The 22,210-nt window shown below is 40.9% G+C and overlaps 1 protein-coding gene across 1 annotated transcript in view; it reads left to right on the top strand.

Annotated features, from left to right (window-relative positions):
• Positions 1 to 22,210, top strand: part of Tspan14 (tetraspanin 14) — a 57,606-nt gene that overhangs the window by 17,377 nt on the left and 18,019 nt on the right. Inside the window, exon 2 of the mRNA XM_005338552.5 lies at positions 10,554 to 10,651. Within this exon, the coding sequence (XP_005338609.1) occupies positions 10,571 to 10,651 (81 nt within the window). The 5' untranslated portion in view covers positions 10,554 to 10,570. The remainder of the gene's footprint in view (positions 1 to 10,553; positions 10,652 to 22,210) is intronic.

Below are 22,210 nucleotides of genomic sequence, written 5' to 3'. Positions count from 1 at the left end.
TGAAGGTTCTCTGGTGCCCAGTGGGCCCTGAGGCACCCCCTTCTTAGATGGTTGGAATATCCAGGGACTAAGTTGTACTGCTTAAAGATGCAGAAGAGGCCCTAATTCTGTTGAGAATGTGGCTGCCCTTTCCTATTAGGTAGGGCCTGAGATTGGGTCAGTTGCCAGTACTGGGAGTCTTGAAGGCAAGGTGAAAAGTTAATTCTTGGTGAATGGCTGTCTCTGGACAATAGAGAGAAGGGGAGATTGCAAGGATGATTAAATTGGAGGGGTGGTGCCCATTTTAACTAAGAATGTGGGTGCATGATTTTGTGATTAAGATCACTTGATCCTCAGGTAAAAGAGAGGGGCATGAGGAGGAGTGGAAGAAGAGGTGGAGAGCCAGGTAGGAGACCTTCAGACCTTCTTGTAAGGAAATGAAGTACTGACCTATGGGTCCCTGGGAGGAGGAGGGGAGCAGTTAAGAACAGCTTCTGAGCAGATGGTTTTGTGATTGGAGGTGATTGAAGGTGCCCTTAGGGAACCCAGTTGGTAGCCACATTGATTGAGATACCTGAGGGATCCAAATGGCACTCCTTGGTCCACAGTTAACTTTTATGCCTGGAGCTTGGGATAGGTTTCAGTGGCAAGATAATAGGCAGTGGAGCCACCAGCAGAGAGCAGTAGTGGAGGGGATGCTAGGTGTGTAACCACCTCTTAGGAGGGTGGTAAGCTTTAGTTCAGGACAGAGCTCACTGAGAACTTTACTGGCTACAGCAAGGTCAGGCAGTGTGGCACTGAGTTCCCTTTTCTCCACTTCCTTCCCTTTGTGCCTCAGTCTGTCTGGCAGGCTGTCTCTGTCTTCTTCGCTTTTATTTGTGTATCTGTGTTAGGAATGAGTCTGGTATCTCAGTTTCTCAAATTTTGATCTAGTTAAAGTACACATTGAGGGAGACTGAGACTTTGCATTTCCCGCAAATTCATGTTGTTGGTGGTGATATCTGACCAGAGAGTCAGTACCAATTTTAAAACAGATATTGTCCAAAGAGGACAGGTCAGAATGGGGAGATGCTAATGGGGAAAGGAGACCCTGAAGGAGAGTGTGCAAGTGGCTGCCATTCCCTCCGAAGGTCCCAGCTTGAGGAGCAAGGGCCCAACTCCCTCGGGTGTGGGATAGCTAGGCACTAGCCAGATTTTAACATGGCTGAGAAGCTCAACAAACAGTTGCTTCTTGAATGTCAGTTGATGAGGGTAATGTTTGTATGGAGCTGATCTGTAAAAAGGTAATGAACTTTTCTGTAAACTCAAGGTTTTTTTTTTTTTTTTTTTTTTGGTGGTGATGATTGTTTTGTTTTGTTTTTGCAGTTTTGGGGATTGAACCCAAGGCCTTGTGCATGTAGGCAAGCACTCTGCTGCTGTGTACATCCCCAGCCCTTATTAAATTTTTATTTTGAGATGGGGATCTTGCTCAGTTTCCTAGGCTGGCCTTGAATGTGCAATCCTCGTGCCTCAGTCTCCTGAGTAGCTGGGATTATAGTTATGTACCACTGCACCAAATTTGTAAACTTAGGTTTTAATTTAAAGGCCCAATGTTTTTTTTTTTTCTTCTGAATTGGATGTCTTTCCTTTTCTGCCTTTCCAATCCATCCTTTTTCTTTAAGCCAATGCATGTTTATTATTTCACAGTTTTTGTAGGTCAGAAGTCCAAGTACAACAAAACTCAACTCTGATTCTGCTTATGGCCTCCCAAGGCCCAAATCACAGTGTCAGCAGGACTGTGTTTCTTTCTGGAGACTTGGGAGGATCCACTTCTAAGCTCATTCTTCCTGTTGTTGGCAGGATTCAGTTCCTTGCTATTGTAGGACAGAGGTCCCCGCTTCCTTGCTGGATGCTAGCCAGGGCTAGAGGTTAACTCCTGGAGTCTCTCTGATCCTTGCAGGTGGCCCATGTCTCAGACCCAGCCAAAGGTACATCAGATCTTCTCATGCTTGGAATCTCTCTCACTGATGCTTCTGCACTTGATTAGGAGAAAGCTCTGTTTATAAAGGCTCATGTAATTACAGTTGGTCCTATGTATCTGTGGGTTCTGTATCAGAATTCAAATGACCACAGATCAGAAATACTTGGAAAGGAAAATGGCATCTGTGCCAAACATGTATAGACTTTTTTTCTTGGCAATATTCTCTAAACAATACAGTAAACAACATTTGCAAAGCATTTACATGGTATTAGATATTATAAATAATATAGATATGATTTAAAGTTTTAGAGGATGCGTGAAGGTTATAATATACTGTTTTATATAAGGAACTTGAACATCTCTGGTTTGTTTTCCAAGGGGGTCCTAGAATCAATCCCTTGCAGATACAGAGGGATGACTGTACTTTGGACCCACTCAATAATCTCCCTATTTTAAGACCAGTTGATTATTCACCTTAATTGCATGAACAAAGTCTCTTTTGCCCTTTTTTTTTTTTTAATGTGGTGATAGATTCTTCTTCTTGACTTTTATACTTTGCTAAATAAAAAGTAGCATCTAAAAATACTTTGAAATCTTTCTGGGATAAAAATGATGAATTGAACAGACCTAATTTTACTTTCTCTGAAAACCTCACATAAGTTAAGGAGGATTTTAAAAAATGAATCCATGAGCATGGGTAGAATGAGAAAGAAAACAACAGCAAGAAAACTTTTGCAAACTAGGAATTGATGGACAAGTATTCCAGTTTAAATGTAAGAATTGATGGCACCAGATTATTTTGAGGGGTGAGAGGGGATGAAGAGCATCCAAGATGGGTAATATGATGGTTTGAAAGCAATTGATGTGGTTACATACCTAGTCTCCTTTCCTTCCTCCATGATGCTGGGTGATTGCCTCTCCCACTTTTCAGCTGGATATTGGAGATTAATTCTGCAGAAGGAAAAAAAAAAACAAGGGTCTTGGAGACTCCAAGTATTTTGGAGGGTTCATATGAAGATCACCTCTATTCCCCAATCTTCTAACCCTATTTGGCTTCTAGAATACTGATATCCAATCCCTTGGTGATTAAAAAGCAGTCTCCCCATAGGGGTGGCATACACCTATAATACCAGAGGCTTGAGAGGCCAAGGCAGGAGGATTGCAAGTTCAAGGCCAGCCTCAGCAGTTTAGCAAGGCCCTAAGCAACTTAGTGAGACCCTGTAACAAAATAAAAAATAAAAAAGGGCTGGGAATGTAGTTTAGCAGTAAAGTGACCCTGGTTAAATCTCCAGTACCAATAAATAAACAAATGAATGAATGAATAACTGGATAAATAAATAACCAGCCAATCTCACTGGAGAAAACTAACCAGCCTAGAAAGAAAAGAGAAAAAACAAATGATGCTGATAAGAGAGACTTCCCAGCAAAAGGCCAGCTAGATCACTCTAGACAGAAACTTAGCTGCCCAGGGACTTAGCGTTTCCAAGTTAACTTCTTAGTCATCATCCACCTTAGTCATGAGGATTACTAAAGACTAGTAGGCATGTTAAGAAAGTAACTAACATGAAAGAAGGCAAAGTAAATAAGGGGAGAAAAAACTTGAAAGAAACAGTCTATTTAGAGAAAACAATTTTTGAAAAAAACTCAGAAATATACTCATAGTTAAAGAAATACTCCATACATGAAATAAGAATAGATACTATGAAAAAAATCACATGTGGAAAACCAAAAGTTATTTAAAAATTAAGAAATGTGGGCAGAGCAAAACCATCAGAGAATTATTAGAAGGCAAAGTTGAGGAAGTCTTCCAGGAAATAGAGCAAAAAGATGAAAAGACAGATAATAGGTAAAAAAAAAGAAAAAAAAGAAAGAAAGAATGAGCCAGGCTTCCCATATCCATTAAAAGCTGTAGCAGAAAGGAAGAACAAAGAATGCAAGTGATAAAATCTCAAGGAAGACATTCCTAGACTAGAAAGCTGTTTTTTTGTTTTGTTTTGTTTTTTCTAAATAGGAATGGTCCTCTGAATGTTGAGCCACATGGTGGAAGGTAGACATAGACCGGTACTCTGAAATCTCAGTAAGCTAGGGAGCTAGGTAATCCTGTAAGTTCACAGAGAGAAAAAAACAGGTCAAATACAAAGATAAGGGGGGCTAGGGTGGTGGCTCAGAGGTAGAGTGCTTGGCTGGCACGTATGAAGCCCTGAGTTCAATTCTCAGCACCACATACAAATAAATAAATAAAGATACATCAATATCGAAAAAATATTTTAAAAAATACAAAGATAAGGAATCAGTACTTTGGGGCTTCTCAGTGCTCTAGAAGAATATTGAAGATGGTGGAGCTATGCCTCATTGTTGTCCATGAAATCGCTTCTCAGTATAGAATTGTATACACAAACTCATTAAAGAGTGAAGGTAGAATATTATTATTTCGTGTGCATGTAGGAATATGTAACAACAAATCCCATCAATATGTACAACTATAATGCACTAATAAATTGGGAGAAAAAAAATAATGAAGATATTAGCTGGATAGAGCACCTATGTAGCATAGGCGAAAGGAGCACAAAGATGTTTTCAGATATACCCGGTCAGAAAAACTCGCCTTTTGCACTGAAACCTTTCTTCACAAAGGTGAGCCAAAGACCAGACCTTCTGAAGACTGTATCCCAAAAGGGAAAGGGAGCCCTAGGCATCAGGTGAGATGGAAGCAGCTCAGAAGCCTCTGGAAGGGATTAGAGATAGAATAGCTGGTGTGTAAGAACTTATTCAGAGTAGATTTAGACACCTGGCATTGAATTTGAGGTTGATTTTGGCCAAATTATATTGTTATATTATGTGCATGTTTGAATATGTTACAACAAATCCTATCGTAATGTACAACTATAATGCATCAATAAAAATATGGGAAAAATGAATTTGAGATTGACTATTGGTAAATTATAGAAATTAAAGAAAACAAAAATGAGAATAACTCCAGAGAAAACAAAAATTGCACGGGAAAAGCAGACAATTGTGGTTTACTTGGCTCTTTTTGATGACCCGTATGGTAACTTTGTAGTATCAGCTCTGAAAATTACTCTAGCCACTTCTACATCTTATCATTAGAGAGAGGAGAGATGGAAAAGGTCAGATATGGGAAGGGAAGCTCAGGGGCAAGGTCGGTTCAAGGGCAGTCTAGTTAAATCCTCATCTTCAGGGTAGGAAGTAGACAGGTAATGTCCCAATTTGAAAAGCAGGGACTAGTAATTCAAACATTATATACAGACATTTCTAAGAGATAGTAGGTATAAACAAGAGTCATCTAGAAGTTGAATGTCCTTAGGAGAGGAGGCCTAACTTAGGGGTGGGGCTAGGGTCTACTATTTTTCTCAGCACAGTTTTTACAATAGTTAGTTCTTAGATTATATGTAGATATAATTTTGATAAAAATTTAAATAAGAGCAAATCTAAAATGCATAGCATGTGAAAAGAGGAAGTATTATTTCAGGAAAATCATTTTAAATTTGTGCATGCAAATTTGTGCACACTGGATTACTTTTTGTCAAATGTATTACGTATTTCATTTTGCTTTACTTTGCTTTGCTTTCTTTTTTTTGTTTTTGTTTTTTTTTTTTTTTTTTTGGTGATATGAAAGCTCCAATCCCAAATGTTCTACACTGAAATTAGTCATCCTCAACCCATGAAATGTATTTCATATTGTGAGCTGTGGTCAAACAGTTAGAAAGCCATGTTGGAATGGGTTCTCATTGCCAGTTCACTTTTCACACTTCTGAACTGATCAAATATTTTACAGTTGAGCATGTGCTACTTTTCAAATTACAAATGGACAGTAGGGAGGAATGATACAGCTTAATGTAACAGAAGTAGACAGGAGCCCTGTTTATGATGACTGCAGGGCTTGTCACCACCCACCCTGCCTACCCCAGCAGTCGCTTCTATTTACATTTATAACACCAGGGAGGAAATGGTGAGGGTGATAGTGGAAACCTTTTTGGAAAATCACCTAAAGGCCACATACCATGCACCCATTTTCAAGCTCCTGTATTCCACTTTGGCCTTTTTTACCCATGTGCTTACAAATTTGCTCCATCATGCAAACTGTGATGTTCACATTTCATAGTGTGTATTCTTTCTCATGGTTTATTTTCATGAGGCATATTCTTGGTCATGAATTTATTAGTTTAAGGGTATGACCAGATTTTGGGGGTGTTAAATGAAAGGGTAGTAACAGATCTCTCTGCTGCCAACAAGATACAAACATGCTTGCCAGCAATAGTGGTGGTTATCTTATTAAATTAAGAAGTGTGAAATAGTATCTCTGGATATTGTTTAAATTTTATTTCCAGCTGGGGGAATATAGCTCAGCGGTAGAGCGCTTGTTTCACATGTTCAAGGCCATTGTTTCAATCCCTAGCCTGCAAAAAAAATTAAAAATAAAAATAATGTTTTATCTGTTAATTATATTGATTTTCCATTTCATAATGTTTGTATCCATTATTTACTTAAAACTGGAGTCTTGTTTTATTTAGTATCAATGTTTATGTGTTGTATTTATCCTACTTCATAAGTGCTACAGTTGCATATCACTTATTATTTGTATCCTTTATTATTTTAAAGTTTCTTTTAATCATATGGGAATTTTGAGTAGTCTTGTACTTTTTCCCTGTTGCCTCAGAAAATGAGGCCAGGGACAATGACACATGCCTATAATTCCAGCTACTCAGTCTGAGGCAGGAGGATGGCAAATTCAAGGCCAGCCTGGGAAACTTAGAGAGACCTTGTCTCTAAGTTTGTCTTCTATTTTACCTTGAGACAAGGTCTAATAGAAAGGGCTGAGTGTAATTCAGTGGGAGAGAGCTTGCCTAACATGTATGAAACCATGGATTAAATTCCAAATACTGTTTTAAAAAAAAGGATGATTAAGCTGGGGTTGTGGCTCAGTGGCAGAGTGCTTGCCTAGTATGTGTGAGGTACTGGGTTCCATCCTCAGCACTACATAAAAATAAACAAATAAAATAAAGGCATTCTGTTCATCTCTAACTATAAAAAGAAGAGCAACCCACGTTTATTTTAAAAAAAAAAAGATGATTAACATGGACCTACTGAGATACTCTGTTTTCCAAGACATGCTTTTTTAACTCTCCTCAGATTGCTGATATGTTGTCTCAACATTATTAAATAATTCTACCTTTGGCCCTGTTTTGAGAAGTTGATGAAATGACAAACATGTGCCTTGTATTTGCCATATAAATATTTTTTTATTAATAAGTTCTTGGAATTGAGACAGTTTGAGGTATAATAATTGTTTTATATGCACACAAAATAGATTTTGGATTCTTCTCTGCTGGGGTGGTAACTAGTTTTGGAAAAGTTTGTCCATCTACTTGTAGGAAGCCAATATGCTTAGTCTGTGTGTGTGTGTGTGTGTGTGTGTGTGTGTGTGTGTGTGTGTGTGTGTACTTTAAGGTAAATGATATAGGTGTTAATGGACACATCAATAATAGAGGGCCAAGTTCTGCTTTCCTTCAGTATGACTTGGTTAGCAGATAAGGTGAGATGCCAATGACCATGTTCACTTTGAAGTCATTTTGGGTTAGGTCTGGCTGTTGGGATTCTCTGACTTGGCTTTGGGCCCCAGCATCTGTGCAAGCAGTTATTTCTTGTTTGATTGTGTGGTTTGTGGGGTGAAGAGAGTAAAGCAGGTGGGGAGAGAAGCCAGGTACCCTGTGGAAGGAGAATCTCCATGCTCCACAGCATGAGTCTCCCTGCTGTTTGCAACTCTGTGAGGTTTCCTGTGGGGCATCTGTTCTCCATACTGAACTGGATGAACTTGTAGGAGATAAGGGATCTTAAGGGTGAGATTCCCTGTGTCACCACAGAATAATCATGTCTCAAAGACCCTGGGCAAGCGGAACAGGGATGAGTCACCCAAACTGAATTGGTTTATTTGTTAATTTATTAGTAGTTTCTTTATGGAACTACAGTCAGGGAGAGAGGGGGGATTCTGGTTTGGTTGGCTAAAGGGCACTTTCTGGTGGCAAAAGGGTACTTTCTAGGATTCCTAAACATTTGGGTACTATGTCTGCACAGCTCTTTCACCTTCCATGTCTTTAAGGCCAGCTCTGGGAAGGGAAGAGCCATCTGCCTTTCAGCCTTCTCCAGGAACCTCAAAGAAGAGGGTACATTTTGCATTCCAAGGAACAGGATTGTCTTGTAGGTTTAAAAAAAAAAAAAAAAAGATACAGTTTCTACCACTATTTTCCTGCCTTGTGGTACATTTTCAGCTGAGTTTGCTGTTTTTTGTGATAAACTTAATCAAGTTTTAGGTTTAATTTTTTCCCTACATGTCTGAATCCATCTATAGTCTACCACCAAATATTCCCATACAAAAACAAAAATCCCCAGTGCTTTGGGGCTCTATAATTGGTGATACAAAAACAGATGGATATTAGTTTCTTTGGGTAGTTAATTGTCTGCAAGGAGTTTTCCTCTCCTGACCCTCAGTCTGTATGCTATACCCCAACCAACAAGGCTCTTTTACTTTCAGAGGATCCCCAAAGCAACTGCAGCCCCTACCCAAGCTGATACCTGGTCCTCTGGCCACATGTCTGGAAGCATGTCCCTGTTTTCTGAGGAACTTGTCAATAATGCAGATTTAAGGCCCAGCCAAGACCTACTAAATTGAATTGGGCTGTGGGGTGAGAAGTGCTGTAATCTGAATTTGGAATAAATGATCTTGGTTCCAGCTGGGGTCATCACTCTAGTGGTATCAGGGACTAGTCAATAAAAACCCTGTTTTAGTTGGAGATACCAAGGCCCCAGGAGGGAAAGCCTTGATAGAGTCAGGCCATCCTGCTACAGATGCCTCTGTCTCTACCTGAGATCCTTGTGTTTCTTCCTGCAGCACCTCACATGTGTCTAGCTATGTTCTAGCCTCTCAAGGGTGTGTCCTTATCACAGAGTCCTTGGGCACTGGGATGGCTGTGCCTCATTCTTACAGGGCAGTTTTGTGGAAGCATTCTTCTAATGGTGGTAGGAGGGTAGGAAACAGGGCTGCTGGGTGATTGACACCTTCCTGGCTAGGTTTTGAGGTCAGACAGACTGGATTCTTCCAACAGGGCGTTTACCTCTCTTCCATCCCTCCTGGGAAGGCGAGAGCAGGGTGAATGAATGGTGGGCTCTAGACAGCCTCTCGGTTCCATACCTTAGGAGGGTTGACTGAGAGGTCGATCCACTTCCAGAGGAATGTGCTTCCTTGTCCCTTCTCTGCACCATTGTCTCAGCAAAGTGGCAGGGCTTCCATGGCTTCTGCCATGTAAAAATTTGAAAGTTGTCATTCTTCACACAATATACAAAGGTGGCAGGTGCTGATTTCTTACTATCTATTGGGGATGGGTTGTGTCCTCACTGGCCTTGTTGTTCTGGCCCTGATCCCTGTTCTAGCTGGCTTCCCCTTACTCTGGGAAGGTGGGAGGTGAACAGGGGGCTGGGGAGGGAGCTTTGCTCAGTGAGCTTCAGATCCTGACCCTGAATGTTAGCTTAGACATCCTCTCCTTCCCCAGCATAAGCCTTGCTTTGGCAGCAGAGATTTTCACCTTTCCCACCACTCTCCACCAGAGGATGGTAGAGGAATTTAGGGATCACCTGGATTATCACTGGGGTTCAAAAAGGAAAAAAATATAGGTGTTTTTTCAGAGTTTTCCCTTGGGACCATCCCCCCTTTTGTATGATTGTGACAGATTTTGGGGAATGGACTCAGATAAAATCAGCAGTCACCACCCTTCAAAATGTAGGTCACAGGATGTTCCCACAGGGGTTGTTATAGTCTAAGCTTTATTATAAGCCCCAAGAAGCCAAAGCTGTGGTTGGTCATAGGGAGAAGGCAGAGAAGAAGGGGTGGAGGCAGATGCTGGCAGCTATGGGTTGTTGGGGTCTTTCTACCCAGGCCAGGGTGCTGGGCCCTCACCTCTGTGCAGGCTGAGCTTGGGAAGATAATAGGTAAATGAATATGGAACCTTAGTTCTGGCTTTATGTATTGGCTGTAGTTGGATCATGCAAACCTGCCTAACCTTTCATTTCCTCTTCCCAAATGTGACTCTTCGTGGTCAGGCTCTGATTCCTCATTTCTTTGGTTGGCTCTGGAGTGTGGAAGGATATGGAGTGTGGAGTCAGCTGCTCTTGGTGCAGATGTTAGATCTATTATTGCTCTCTTGTCCTTGGGCAAGTCACATGACCTTTCTGAACTCCTGTTTCCTTAGCATGAAGTGGAAAAATCAATAGCCAATCGTGAGGTGATGAGCTGAATGTTTGGGATGATTCCAAGCAGAACTCCAGGGACTTAAAAGACGTTTTAAAAATTGTTAATTTTCCATTCTTTAAAAATTTCCTCCTAATTTTGTTTTCAAAAGCCAACCTAATCTGATTTTTACCTCATACATAGCTGATATTAGTAGTAGACTGTGCTTGGACTAGCAAAAGGACAAAAGAGAAACAATCCCGAGATTTCTGGAATCTGTATGAGCCTCAACTTTTTTCTTTTCTTGAGGAGCAGGTTTTGGGCAGATGCCTTAACACTAAACCTGCGCTCTCATCAGTTGCTATCTCTTTGCAGGTCCTGCTTCTCAGAAGATGCACTATTACAGATACTCGAATGCCGAGGTCAGCTGCTGGTACAAGTACCTCCTCTTCAGCTACAACATTGTCTTCTGGGTAAGTATAGGAGAACAATCATATTTTCTTGTGCAGTCCTTCATGAATGAATCATGATTCTGTGCATATGTTTGATTGCCAAGCCCTGCCTAGGTGAGGCTCTGGAACCAGCAAATGTGATGGGTGAGTCAAGGTGATTGAAAGCTGGATTAAGGGCCCCTAACTCAGCCTTGGGTTTCAGGAAGGCTTGGAGCTCTGGCCCAGGTGCTATCTTTCCTGCCCTCAGAAGGCTCCCAATGAAATGAAGACAGTATGGTACTTGTCAATTCAATTCAAATTCAATGTGCATTTGACTGTGTGATGCTTATGGTTTACCAAGAGCAGGATTAGCCTGGCATTAGAAAGCAGGCAGGGAGAAGCTCCTTGGCTGGGGAGGCTAGGGAAGAGCATTCTGAGGAGGTGACTTGGGGGCTGAGATCTAGCCTCAAACTCAAAATTCTCTTGCCTCAGCCTTCCAGATAGTTGGGACTTTAGGAGTGGACCACGACTCCTGATATGAATATTAGTGAAGGAGCAGCCAAATGGGAGTCTGGGGGGAAAAAGCTCCAGGCAGAGATAATAGCAGTTGCAAAGATCAAAAGAAGGCCACGTGACTGGAGCCAAGCATGGGTGAGAGGGAGCATAGTGTATGTCAGTTTTCTTTGTCAGTAATCGTGGTGGAGGTCATTATCAGAGGAAGGAGTAGGCTAAGAAGAACATCAAAACAAGTGAGCATGTTGACCGAGGAGAGGGAAATTTGGAATATTGAATCCTGGGGTGCCAGAGGCTAGGTGGAGGAGAAAATCCATGCAGAATTGGCTGAATGGATGGACTAAGGTAAAAGGGAGACCAGGAGAGCTCATGTTATAGAAGTCTCTGAAGTAGAAAGGAGCAGTCAACTATGCCTCATCGAGGTGGTGCAGGATGAGGACTGAAAACTGGCAGTGGCTTGGACACCGTAGAGGTTGTTGGTGACCTTGATTGGAGACACTGTGCTCTGGGTGAGAGTGGGGGCGGTGATGGAAACTCAGCTGGAGTTGGCCAAAGGAGCCAGCAGAAAGTGAGGGAGTGAAACTGAGACTCTTGGTAGTTCTTTAAAGGACTCTTGCCTTAAAGAGAAGAAGAAAAATTGGTCACTGGCTGGAGATGGTGAAAAAGTTGAGATACATCATGTGTGTCTTGCGGTAGAATTGGTCCAAGGAGAGGAACAGGAGGACAATAAGGGACATGATAATTAAAAATGCTTTTAAACCATAAGCCTTTTAATGGTTGCAACCATTAGTATTTGTTGTAGTTGAGCTCTTGAAAGTTTAGATCGCAAAGTCCCATGTGTTATAAGCTTGATCCCTAGCCTAGGTGCTGTTCCACAGGTAGGGCCTAGTGGAGGTATTAGTTTATTGAGGGGTGCCCTTGAAGGAGTTAGTGGGACCTGGTCTCTTCTTGTTTCTTTCTTTTGCATTCTGGCTGGTAGGTGAATGATTTTGCCATATACTGCTTCCATGATGTGCTGCTTCTGACCACAGGCTCCAGAACAATGGGCCAAAAGTCATGGACTAAAATCTTCAAATTTGTGAGTCAAAATAAACCTTTTCTCTTTATGAACTGATTATCTCAGGTATTTGTTGCATCAATGGAAAGCTGACTAGCACAGTGTCTGTGGATTTGGTGGTTCCTGTTTGGACTGGAACTTTTGAAAACTAGGCAGACTCACTAAGACTTCCCAGCTTTTCAATATTATTTTATATCATCATCTCCTGGGAATTCATCTCAGTGTGTTCTATTCTGGAGATCCAATGGCTTGGCCATTGACGGGGGGGATCCAATGGCTTGGCCTTTGACCCCAGGTCATTTGCTGTGCTTAGAATAGCCTTTCACAAACAGTGCCATCACTGCTCCTGAAATAGGACATTGCTGGACCTTGCAACTGTTGTTCCTGTGGGTCCCTCCTAATGGGAGAACTATGCCTTGTCCACATCATGTGTGGCTTCCCAGACCTGCATTGCTTCCTGTCTGGAGGGAAACCTCTGGACCCACCTGGCCTGTTCCCCCACTTCTCCAGGTCAGGTGAATGATAGAAGGCCACCTGGGCTATTGACAGCTTAACACTTGGTACACTGGAGCACTGGCTTCACCCCTGCTGGCTGTTCTTCCTTCACCTCAGACTGTCATCCAGATTTTTGTAGCTAGAGCAGAGCTGTCCTCAAGCTGCTGTAGCTGAGGGCCCTGGTCATCTCTGTTTCTTCAGGAACTTTTTTAGAACAGATTCTTGGCTCCTGGGGAGCTGTACTCACTTGCCTACTCTCACATTATAGCAGTAAATTCAAATAGCAGAGTTCATGAATTCAGGATTGCAGCAAGTCCACGTAGTGGTTGAAGGGCATTGTAGTGTTATCAGGGTTTTGCAGAATTGGCAATGTGTGCTGTTGAGAGTTAATCATTTTTCAGTTAGTGTGCACTGGGGCTGAACAGCAGGGAAAAACCAGAAACAGGAAATGAGAGCCTGGTTGGGCAATACAGGTGGGAGACTGGTCACGTTGGTCAGGCCCAAGCTGCCCTGACCCTCTTTGCTAGGTCCTGGCTGGGATTTGCCATCTTCCTCTGTGCAGTGTGGAGTAAGACCTGAGAATTGAGATGCACAGTCCTCTGTTAAGCTCATGGAGCAGAAAGGAGGATGTCAGCTACTCTGGGCACCAGGGTGCCAGTCTGGACTCTTCACTGAAACTGGTTGTCTTTGATAAGCCTGGTGTTCTTGTTGTGAAACATTGTTCTCAGCTGCTTGCTGTTTGTCTCATATGGTTGCAGAAATGTTTCAAATGGTATATCTCTTTAGAGAAATTTTCTTTTTTGAAATGGCGAGAAATACAAAAATAGAAAAATGTAATGAGCCTTACATTCCCATCATTGGGCTTCAAAATTATTCACTCATAGCTGATCTTAATTTCATTTGTTCCCCCCACCCACTCTTTGGATTATTTTGAAGCAAAGTCTGGATAGATGATTTTGCACAGTGTTGGTACTTGTTTTGTTTTGATGATTGAGGTGAGCAGTGGAGGAGGAGGATTGCTCAGCAGGCGGGGATGAATATGTAGAAGGCAGCCTGTTGTTTCTGCAGCCAGTTCTAGGTGATATGACAAATGCAAGCTTTAATTTAGCAGTTTGCCCCCATTGAGCATTATTTTCACAATAATTTTCTTTAAAGATAAATGCCTATTGCACTCTAACAATTTTTGTTAGCTCTTTTTTGACTTTGGAGCTGAGATTTCCCAGGAAATATTAATACATGATTGGGGTAAGAAACACGGATGCCACTGATATCTCTCTTCTGTTCTGAATTTCATGTTTCACATAGTGAGAATGGAGCTGGGCTTCCTGAGGGGTCTTATCATAGGGATAGGAAAAATTGCTTCTAGCCAAAATAGTTTTTTTGTTTGTTTGTTTGCTTGTTTTAACTGTACTGGATAATGCATCTAGGGGTACTCTTCCACAAAGAATTTGAGCTTTCCTGGTTTTGTAGAGGAATTCTCTAGAGCTGCATTCCTAGCTCTTTCTGGATTTTATTTTGAGACAGGGTCTTGCTAAGTTGCCCAGGTTGGCCTCAAACTTGTGATGCGCCTGTCTCACCCTCCTGAATCATTGGATTTATGGGCATGCACCGCAACACCTGGCCCAACAATAGCATTTTGAGAGTATGAGCATTTTTTACTTTTTAAATTGTAGTTTAGTTAGGCTAGACTTGTTTGCAGTGCAAAATCTTTAGCTCAGGGAAGTGAAAAATCAAAATCACAGTGAGATACCACTTCACATCTATGTCTGTTCTTTAAAAAAAAAAAAAAAAAGAACAAAACCCCCAAAACAACCCAAAATAAATGCTGGGAAGGATGCAGAAAAATTGGTGCCCTTGTCCACTGTTGGCAAGGATGTAAAATGGTGCAGCTATGATGGAAAACAATATAGTAGCTCCTCATGAAATTAAAAATGGAATCACCATGTGATCTAAAATTTCAGTTCTGGGTATAGACTCAAAAGAATCAAAAGCAGGATGTTGAAGAGAGATGTATATACCCACATTCATAGCAGCATTATTCACCATAGCCAAAGGTAGAAACAGCCCAAGTATCCTTTGATGATTAGGTAAATAAAATGTGGCACATACATGCTGTAGTGTCTTATTCATTCTTAATATAGGTGAACTTTGGGTACATTATGTTAAGTGAAATAAGCCAGATGCAAAAAGACAAATTGATTCCACTTAAAAGACAAACGTATGCTTCTACTTATGTTACCTGGAGTAGTCAAAAATCATAGAGAAAGTGGAATGTTGGTTGCCGAGGAGTGTGGGAGAGAGAATGGGGGAGTGTCTGAGTCCATTTGTGCTACTCTAACAAATTACCACAAGCTGAGTACTTATTGAAAAGAGACATTTATTTGCCTCATGGTTCTAGAAGTCAAGAAACCCACGCTCGGGTCCACATCTGTTGAGGGCCATCTTGCTGCCTCACAACAGGGCAGAGGCATCACATAGGCAAGAAAGAGGGCAAGACTAGCAGAACTTGTTTTTGTAACAAACCCATTCTGGTGATAATGAATTAACCTAACCACTCCTAAAGGTCCTGACTCTCAACACTGCTGCCTTGGGTAGTGAGCTTCTAGCACATCAATTTCAGGGAACACATTCAAGCATAGCAAAGAGTTACTATTTGATGGTACAGACTTTCAGTTATGTGAAATGAATTCTCTGGATGGATGGTGGTGATGGTTGCACAGACTGTCATCTATTTAATACCACTGAAATCCACACTTATATTGTATATTTTACCACAATTTAAAATTTTTAAAAATTTTTAAAAAAATCTCACTTTGGCTTGCAGAGGGAGGGAAGCTGGGAGAAGTATGTGCTGGAGGGACCATGTATGGCCCTCTGTATAGTTTTTTTTTTTAAATTTATTAGTATATTATTGGTACATTTATTGGTAATTATATGTATTAGTAGGATGTGTTGTTACATATTCATACATGCACACAACATGATTTGGTCAGTTTCATTTCCAGTACTTTCCTTCTCCTTTCTCTCCTTCCTCCCCTGGTCCCCCAAGTGTAGTATTTTAAGAATATTCTTGTCATCACAACTGAGAAGATGTGGTACCTATTTCTCTCCAAGTATTATGTAATAAACTTTTATTATTGCATGAGGTTCAAGAAGGCTCAACAAGGCAGCCAAGGATTACTGCATTCCCCCTGCTCCACCTGCTCCTGTCTGAGGCTCTCGTGGTTTCATGTCCTTGTGAGCAGAATCCTCCCTTTCTTGAGGTCTGCATTTTCACAGCAGCATCACCTGGTGTAGAACATTCTTGGTTGTGACATAGTCTTTGTGATTATATTTGTTTTAGAGAATCCCATATTGGACTTTTAGGTTGTTTTCAGTTTTTTTCCCAATCCTAGATAAGGATGTAGTGATTATTTTTTTATAATACAGAATTCTTCCTTTTTGGGGAAAGGAGGGAAGTCGTTTGCCAGGATAGATTCCCAGGAGTGACATTAAGTGGGTCAGAAGGTGTATACATTGATTTGACCTGCCTGACATACTTATAGAGTCAAAATTACTTTTTCAGAAAGCCTGCTCCAATTCACAGGAAATAGACTGCCTTATCTTTGGGTGTAGGTAGATGTGTGTGTTTTTATACTGAGCCTTGCCAAGGCAAAGGGCAAGGACTACTCAGAGTCACCAGGGGAACTTGAGGCATAGCCAAGGGTGCTGGATCTCTGCAGGGCTGTAGCCCCTGCCCTCCTCACACAGGCCTGAATGAAGCAGAGTAGGGATCACAGAGGAAGGGATATCCAGGATGCACCAAGATTCTTGCCAGGTCATATGGTTATTGAACACTCACAGGGTATTTTCAGGGTGAAGTAACCTGGTATGTGTATGTACAGTTTGATGACAATTCAGTGGGCCATATAACCACATCATCAGAATGAAGATGTGAAACATTTCTGTCACTCCAGAAGCTTCCTTTGTGTCTTCTGCATTCCCTTCCTCTACACCCCTTCCTCAGGTGACCATCAGTCTGCATCCCCTTGCCATAAATTAGACTCAACTCTTTTATCTTTGACTTCTTAAAAGACAGTAGAATGAATCAGACATTATCAGCTTATATGATTACATGACCACTACATCGTGTACAACCAGAATAATGAGAAGCTATACTCTATTTATGTATGATGTGTCAAAATGCATTCTACTGTCAATGTATAACTAATTAGAACAAATACAAAAAATGTTAGGTGATTTTTTAAATGTTTTTAATTCCATTGATTTTAAAAAATCTTTTGTCATTATTTTTTACTTTTATTTTTCAAAAACTAAAATATACATAACAAAAAGTTTATCCTTGTAACCATTTTTAAGTTCATTGGCACTAAGCACATTCACATTCTTATCCAACCATGATCACCATCTATTTCAGTTCATTGACTGCTGTTCATTTATTTATTATTTCTCACCTCTATTTGGAACTATTTTGCTTTTTTCTTAGCCTTTGAAGGTAGAAGATTAAATCACTGGTTTGAATTTCTCTTGTTTTCTAGTATAAGAGTTTGAAGCTGTATATTTTGTGCATCCCACACATTTTGATATGTTTTCACTTCATTTGGTTAAAATATTTTGTAGATGCATATTGTACATGTAGTTTATCTTTCTCCACCCTCAGGTTTGTTTCAGAAGTTTCTCTTAGCCAGACATAGTGGTGCACTCTTTTAACCCCAGCTACTTGGGACGGGAGGTTGAGGCAGGAGTATTGAAAATTCAAGGATAGCCTGGGTAACTTAGTGACACCTGCTCTCAAAAAAAAAAAAAAAAAAAGTTCTGGGGATATAGTTTAGTGATAGAGTGCCCAGTGTTCAATCCCCAGTATTTAAAAAAAAAGTTTCTCTTTTCTACTATATTGTATTGTATTGTACAGTGTAGTTTTCTTTGTGTTTAATCTGTTTGAGGTTCATTAGACCTTCGGGATTTGTGAGGATATCATTTTATCAAATCTGGTAATATTCTGACCATTATTTTTTCAAATGTGCTCCCTCCCTCCCTTCTTTTCTGGGTGTTGTCCTGTAGACCATGGAGATTGTGTTTAGTTTTTCTTGTTTTTCCTTCTTTCCTTTAGTCCGTACATTTGCTTTGTCTTCAAATCCACGTATCTCTTCTTTTTCAGGGTTTAATTGGTTGTTAAATGCATCCAGTGAATACTTCTCATGTTATATTTTCTATTTCTTGTACTAGTTCCATTTGTGTCTTTTAAATATCTGTTGCTCTCCTTATCATTTTTATATTTTTCTTTAGATCTATAAACATATGTAAAATATCTATTTTAAAGTCTTTGTCTTGCTAATTCCATCTTCTCTGTCATTCCTGTCTCATATTTACTGATTTTTTTCCTTGTTGTATGTAGATCACATTTTTATTCTATCTAGTACCTTTTGATTAGATACTGAGTTTTTCCACCCAAATATTCTTTCATTAATCATTTGAAGACTTTTGTGTCTGAAATCTTTTGTTAAATATGTGAGTTTCATTTCTGCTATTATATGTAGTTATAGACAGTTTGTTCTTATTGTGTAACATTTAATTGTAGAAACATGCCATTTTGGGTTATTTATAGTTTTAAGTTATCTGTTAATGTAATATAAAATCTGGACACCAGTATATGGGGGTATCCCAGGCTTCATATGGCTGAGTTAAAGGAAATCCTGTCTTTCATCTCTAGATCCAGATGGCTTTAATGTGATAGATTAGTGCTGGGCTTGGCACACCATGGCTTGCAGGTCAAACCTGGTCTTCCGCCTATTTTGCACATATCATTTTATTGGAACACAGCCATGTCAGTTCATTTATTTGTCTTTGACTGTTTTCCCACTGTAACAGCAGAGTTGAGTGCTTGCAACAGAGATCATCCAGCACACAAAGCAGTGAGCATTTACTTTTTGGCCCTGGTTTGGAGTCTTGGGTTTCCACCCACTGTTAATCACTATGATCTGTGACAGTGATGGCAGCAACTGGGGTGGAGGTTCCCTCCACCCGCTTTCCTGTGGTGCTGCCTGTAGCCTCCCTTGGATGACTATCCCCTCGCCTTCCTTCCTTGACAGATTCCTGGGTGGGGCTTGGTGGAACCAGCTCTGTGTTATCAGAGGTCACAGAGACAGCTGTGGAAACTGCCTCTGGATCCCTCTGCCCAGTCCTTGCCCTTCCTCTTTGGGACCCTCACATGGGTTCACTGAAAGGGCATGTGTTTCTTGTTGTCAGAACCACCCTTCCTGCAAGAGGAAATGCTGGTGTGATAAGCTTTGTGGCCCAGGCAAGGCATCTCCTTCCTGGGCATGTTTCCCCCTATAATGAGGAAGCTGAGCTCCAGTCTTCATTCTGGTTTTCAAAACTTAAATGAATTCAGCAAAGTGGCAGGATATAAAATCAACACGCATAAATCAAAGGCATTTCTGTATATCAGCGACAAAACTTCTGAAACGGAAATGAGGAAAAACACTCCATTCACAATATCCTCCAAAAAAATAAAATACTTGGGAATCAACCTAACAAAAGAGGTGAAAGATTTATACAATGAAAACTACAGAACCCTAAAAAGAGAAGTAGAAGATCTTAGAAGATGGAAAAATATACCCTGTTCATGGATAGGCAGAACTAACATTATCAAAATGGCGATATTACCAAAAGTTTTCTATAGGTTTAATGCAATGCCAATCAAAATCCCAATGGCATTTCTTGAAGAAATAGATAAAGCAATCATGAAATTCATATGGAAAAATAAAAGACCCAGAATAGCAAAAGCAATTTTAAGCAGGAAGTGTGAATCAGGCGGTATAGTGATACCAGATTTCAAACTATATTACAGAGCAATAGTGACAAAAACAGCATGGTACTGGTACCAAAACAAGCGAGTGGACCAATGGTATAGAATAGAGGACACAGAGACTAATCCACAAAGTTACAACTATCTTATATTTGATAAAGGGGCTAAAAGCATGCAATGGAGGAAGGATACCATCTTCAACAAATGGTGTTGGGAAAACTGGAAATCCATATGCAAAAAAATGAAACTGAATCCCTTCCTCTCGCCATGCACAAAAGTTAACTCTAAATGGATCAAGGAGCTTGATATCAAATCAGAGACTCTGCGTCTGATAGAAGAAAAAGTTGGCTCCGATCTACATATTGTGGGGTCGGGCTCCAAATTCCTTAATAGGACACCCATAGCACAAGAGTTAATAACAAGAATCAACAAATGGGACTTACTTAAACTAAAAAGTTTTTTCTCAGCAAGAGAAACAATAAGAGAGGTAAATAGGGAGCCTACATCCTGGGAACAAATTTTTACTCCTCACACTTCAGATAGAGCCCTAATATCCAGAGTATACAAAGAACTCAAAAAATTAGACAATAAGATAACAAATAACCCAATCAACAAATGGGCCAAGGATCTGAACAGACACTTCTCAGAGGAGGACATACAATCAATCAACAAGTACATGAAAAAATGCTCACCATCTCTAGCAGTCAGAGAAATGCAAATCAAAACCACCCTAAGATACCATCTTACTCCAGTAAGATTGGCAGCCACTATGAAGTCAAACAACAACAAGTGCTGGCGAGGATGTGGAGAAAAGGGTACTCTTGTACATTGCTGGTGGGACTGCAAATTGGTGCGGCCAATTTGGAAAGCAGTTTGGAGATTCCTGGGAAAGCTGGGAATGGAACCACCATTTGACCCTGCTATTGCCCTTCTCGGACTATTCCCTGAAGACCTTAAAAGAGCATGCTACAGGGATGCTGCCATATCGATGTTCATAGCAGCACAATTCACAATAGCTAGACTGTGGAACCAACCCAGATGCCCTTCAATAGATGAATGGATAAAAAAAAAATGTGGCATCTTTACACAATGGAGTACTATGCAGCAATAAAAAATGACAAAATCATAGAATTTGCAGGGAAATGGATGGCACTAGAGCAGATTATGCTTAGTGAAGCTAGTCAATCCCTAAAAAACAAATACCAAATGTCTTCTTTGATATAATGAGAGCAACTATGAACAGAGCAAGGAGGAAGAGCAGGAAGAAAAGACTAACATTTAGCAGAGTCATGAGATGGGAGGGAAAGGGAGAGAAAAGGGAAATTGCATGGAAATGAAGGGAGACCCTCATTGCTATACAAAATTACATATAAGAGGTTGTGAGGGGAATGGGAAAATAAACAAGGAGAGTAATGAATTACAGTAGATGGGGTAGAGAGAGAAGAAGGGAGGGGAGGGGAGGGGGGATAGTACGGGATAGGAAAGGTAGCAGAATACAACAATTACTAATGGGGCATTATGTAAAATTGTGGATGTATAACCGACGTGATTCTGCAATCTGCATTTGGGGTAAAATTGGGAGTTCATAACCCACTTCAATCTAATGTATGAAATATGATATGTCAAGAGCTTTGAACAACCAATAAAAAAAAAAAAAAACTTCCAAACTCCCTCTGAGAAGTGGCTTAGTTCAGAATTCATCTAATACAAGACTACTTTGAAAGGGAGATTCCCTGCTCTGTTTAGAGCTCAGAGTGGCCCCAGTCTTGAGGGGCAAGGCCTTCTAACTTTGATGAATATCTCATGAATCCTCCCTCAGCCCACTAGGCTTTCAGAGTTGAGTTTGGATTTGGGGTCCGTGTCCTCTGGCAACCTTTCTGGCCTCTAATTCAATTGATTCATTGGCATTTCAAGAAGCAACAAGGATTTCTGGTGTTTACCAGGCCTGAACTCGTGATTCCCTATTTTGGAGAGTACCAAGACCAGGGGCTTTGCACCTGGAAAGATTAAGGGGTGCAAGGCTTAGTGGAGGTGCTTAGGTTCTTTGTTCATTTTTCAGATAGGCAAACTGAGCCCCAGGAGAGAGGGATGGCTTGCTCAAAGCCAAAGAGTATGTTAGGACAGAACGGAGGCTCAGTTCTAGCTTCTTCCACTCACTCTCCGCCCTGTTTTCTTCCATCATCTTTTCCTGCCTCATGTGAAAGCCTCCAGAAAGCCCCATCCCTGAGCTATGCATTTCTGTTATCTCCAGAAGCCCAATGAAGCAGGTGTATCTGGAAAGAAAGATCTCAACTTGGGACCAAGACTAGGGTGGAAGTTGCTGAGGTGGGACTCAGTGTCTTTAGTGCATTAGGTGCTTATGATGTTGCTCTGAAGGATCTTCGATTCCTCTGCTCTGCCTGCACCTTGGAGACCAGGCTTCTTCAGCTGAGCTCTGCCCCAGGGTAAGCATGCCACAGGATCCTGGCTAAAACCTACAACCTTCCTATGATCAAGGAAAGGGTCATCCTTGTTGTGTAGAGGAAATGAGGCTCAGAGAAATTCCTAGAAGTGCATGTGGTCCTGTTGCTAGGATATTCCAGAGCAGAGACGAGACTCAGAGCACACTGGCCTATGCCATTAGTTCAGCACTGCTCTGAACCACCCCATCTTTTGGTATCTCAGCCTTGTGTTTCCTTCCGTTATCTCTGAGACACCCATAGGAGGCCCAGGGGAAGGAAGGGACTCT

The sequence above is a fragment of the Ictidomys tridecemlineatus genome, chromosome 1 (genome assembly GCF_052094955.1).
Source record: "Ictidomys tridecemlineatus isolate mIctTri1 chromosome 1, mIctTri1.hap1, whole genome shotgun sequence".
Taxonomy (NCBI): Eukaryota; Metazoa; Chordata; class Mammalia; order Rodentia; family Sciuridae; genus Ictidomys; species Ictidomys tridecemlineatus.
The sequence above is the reverse complement of the archived record's forward strand: the minus strand, read 5'-3'. Positions and strand labels throughout refer to the sequence as shown.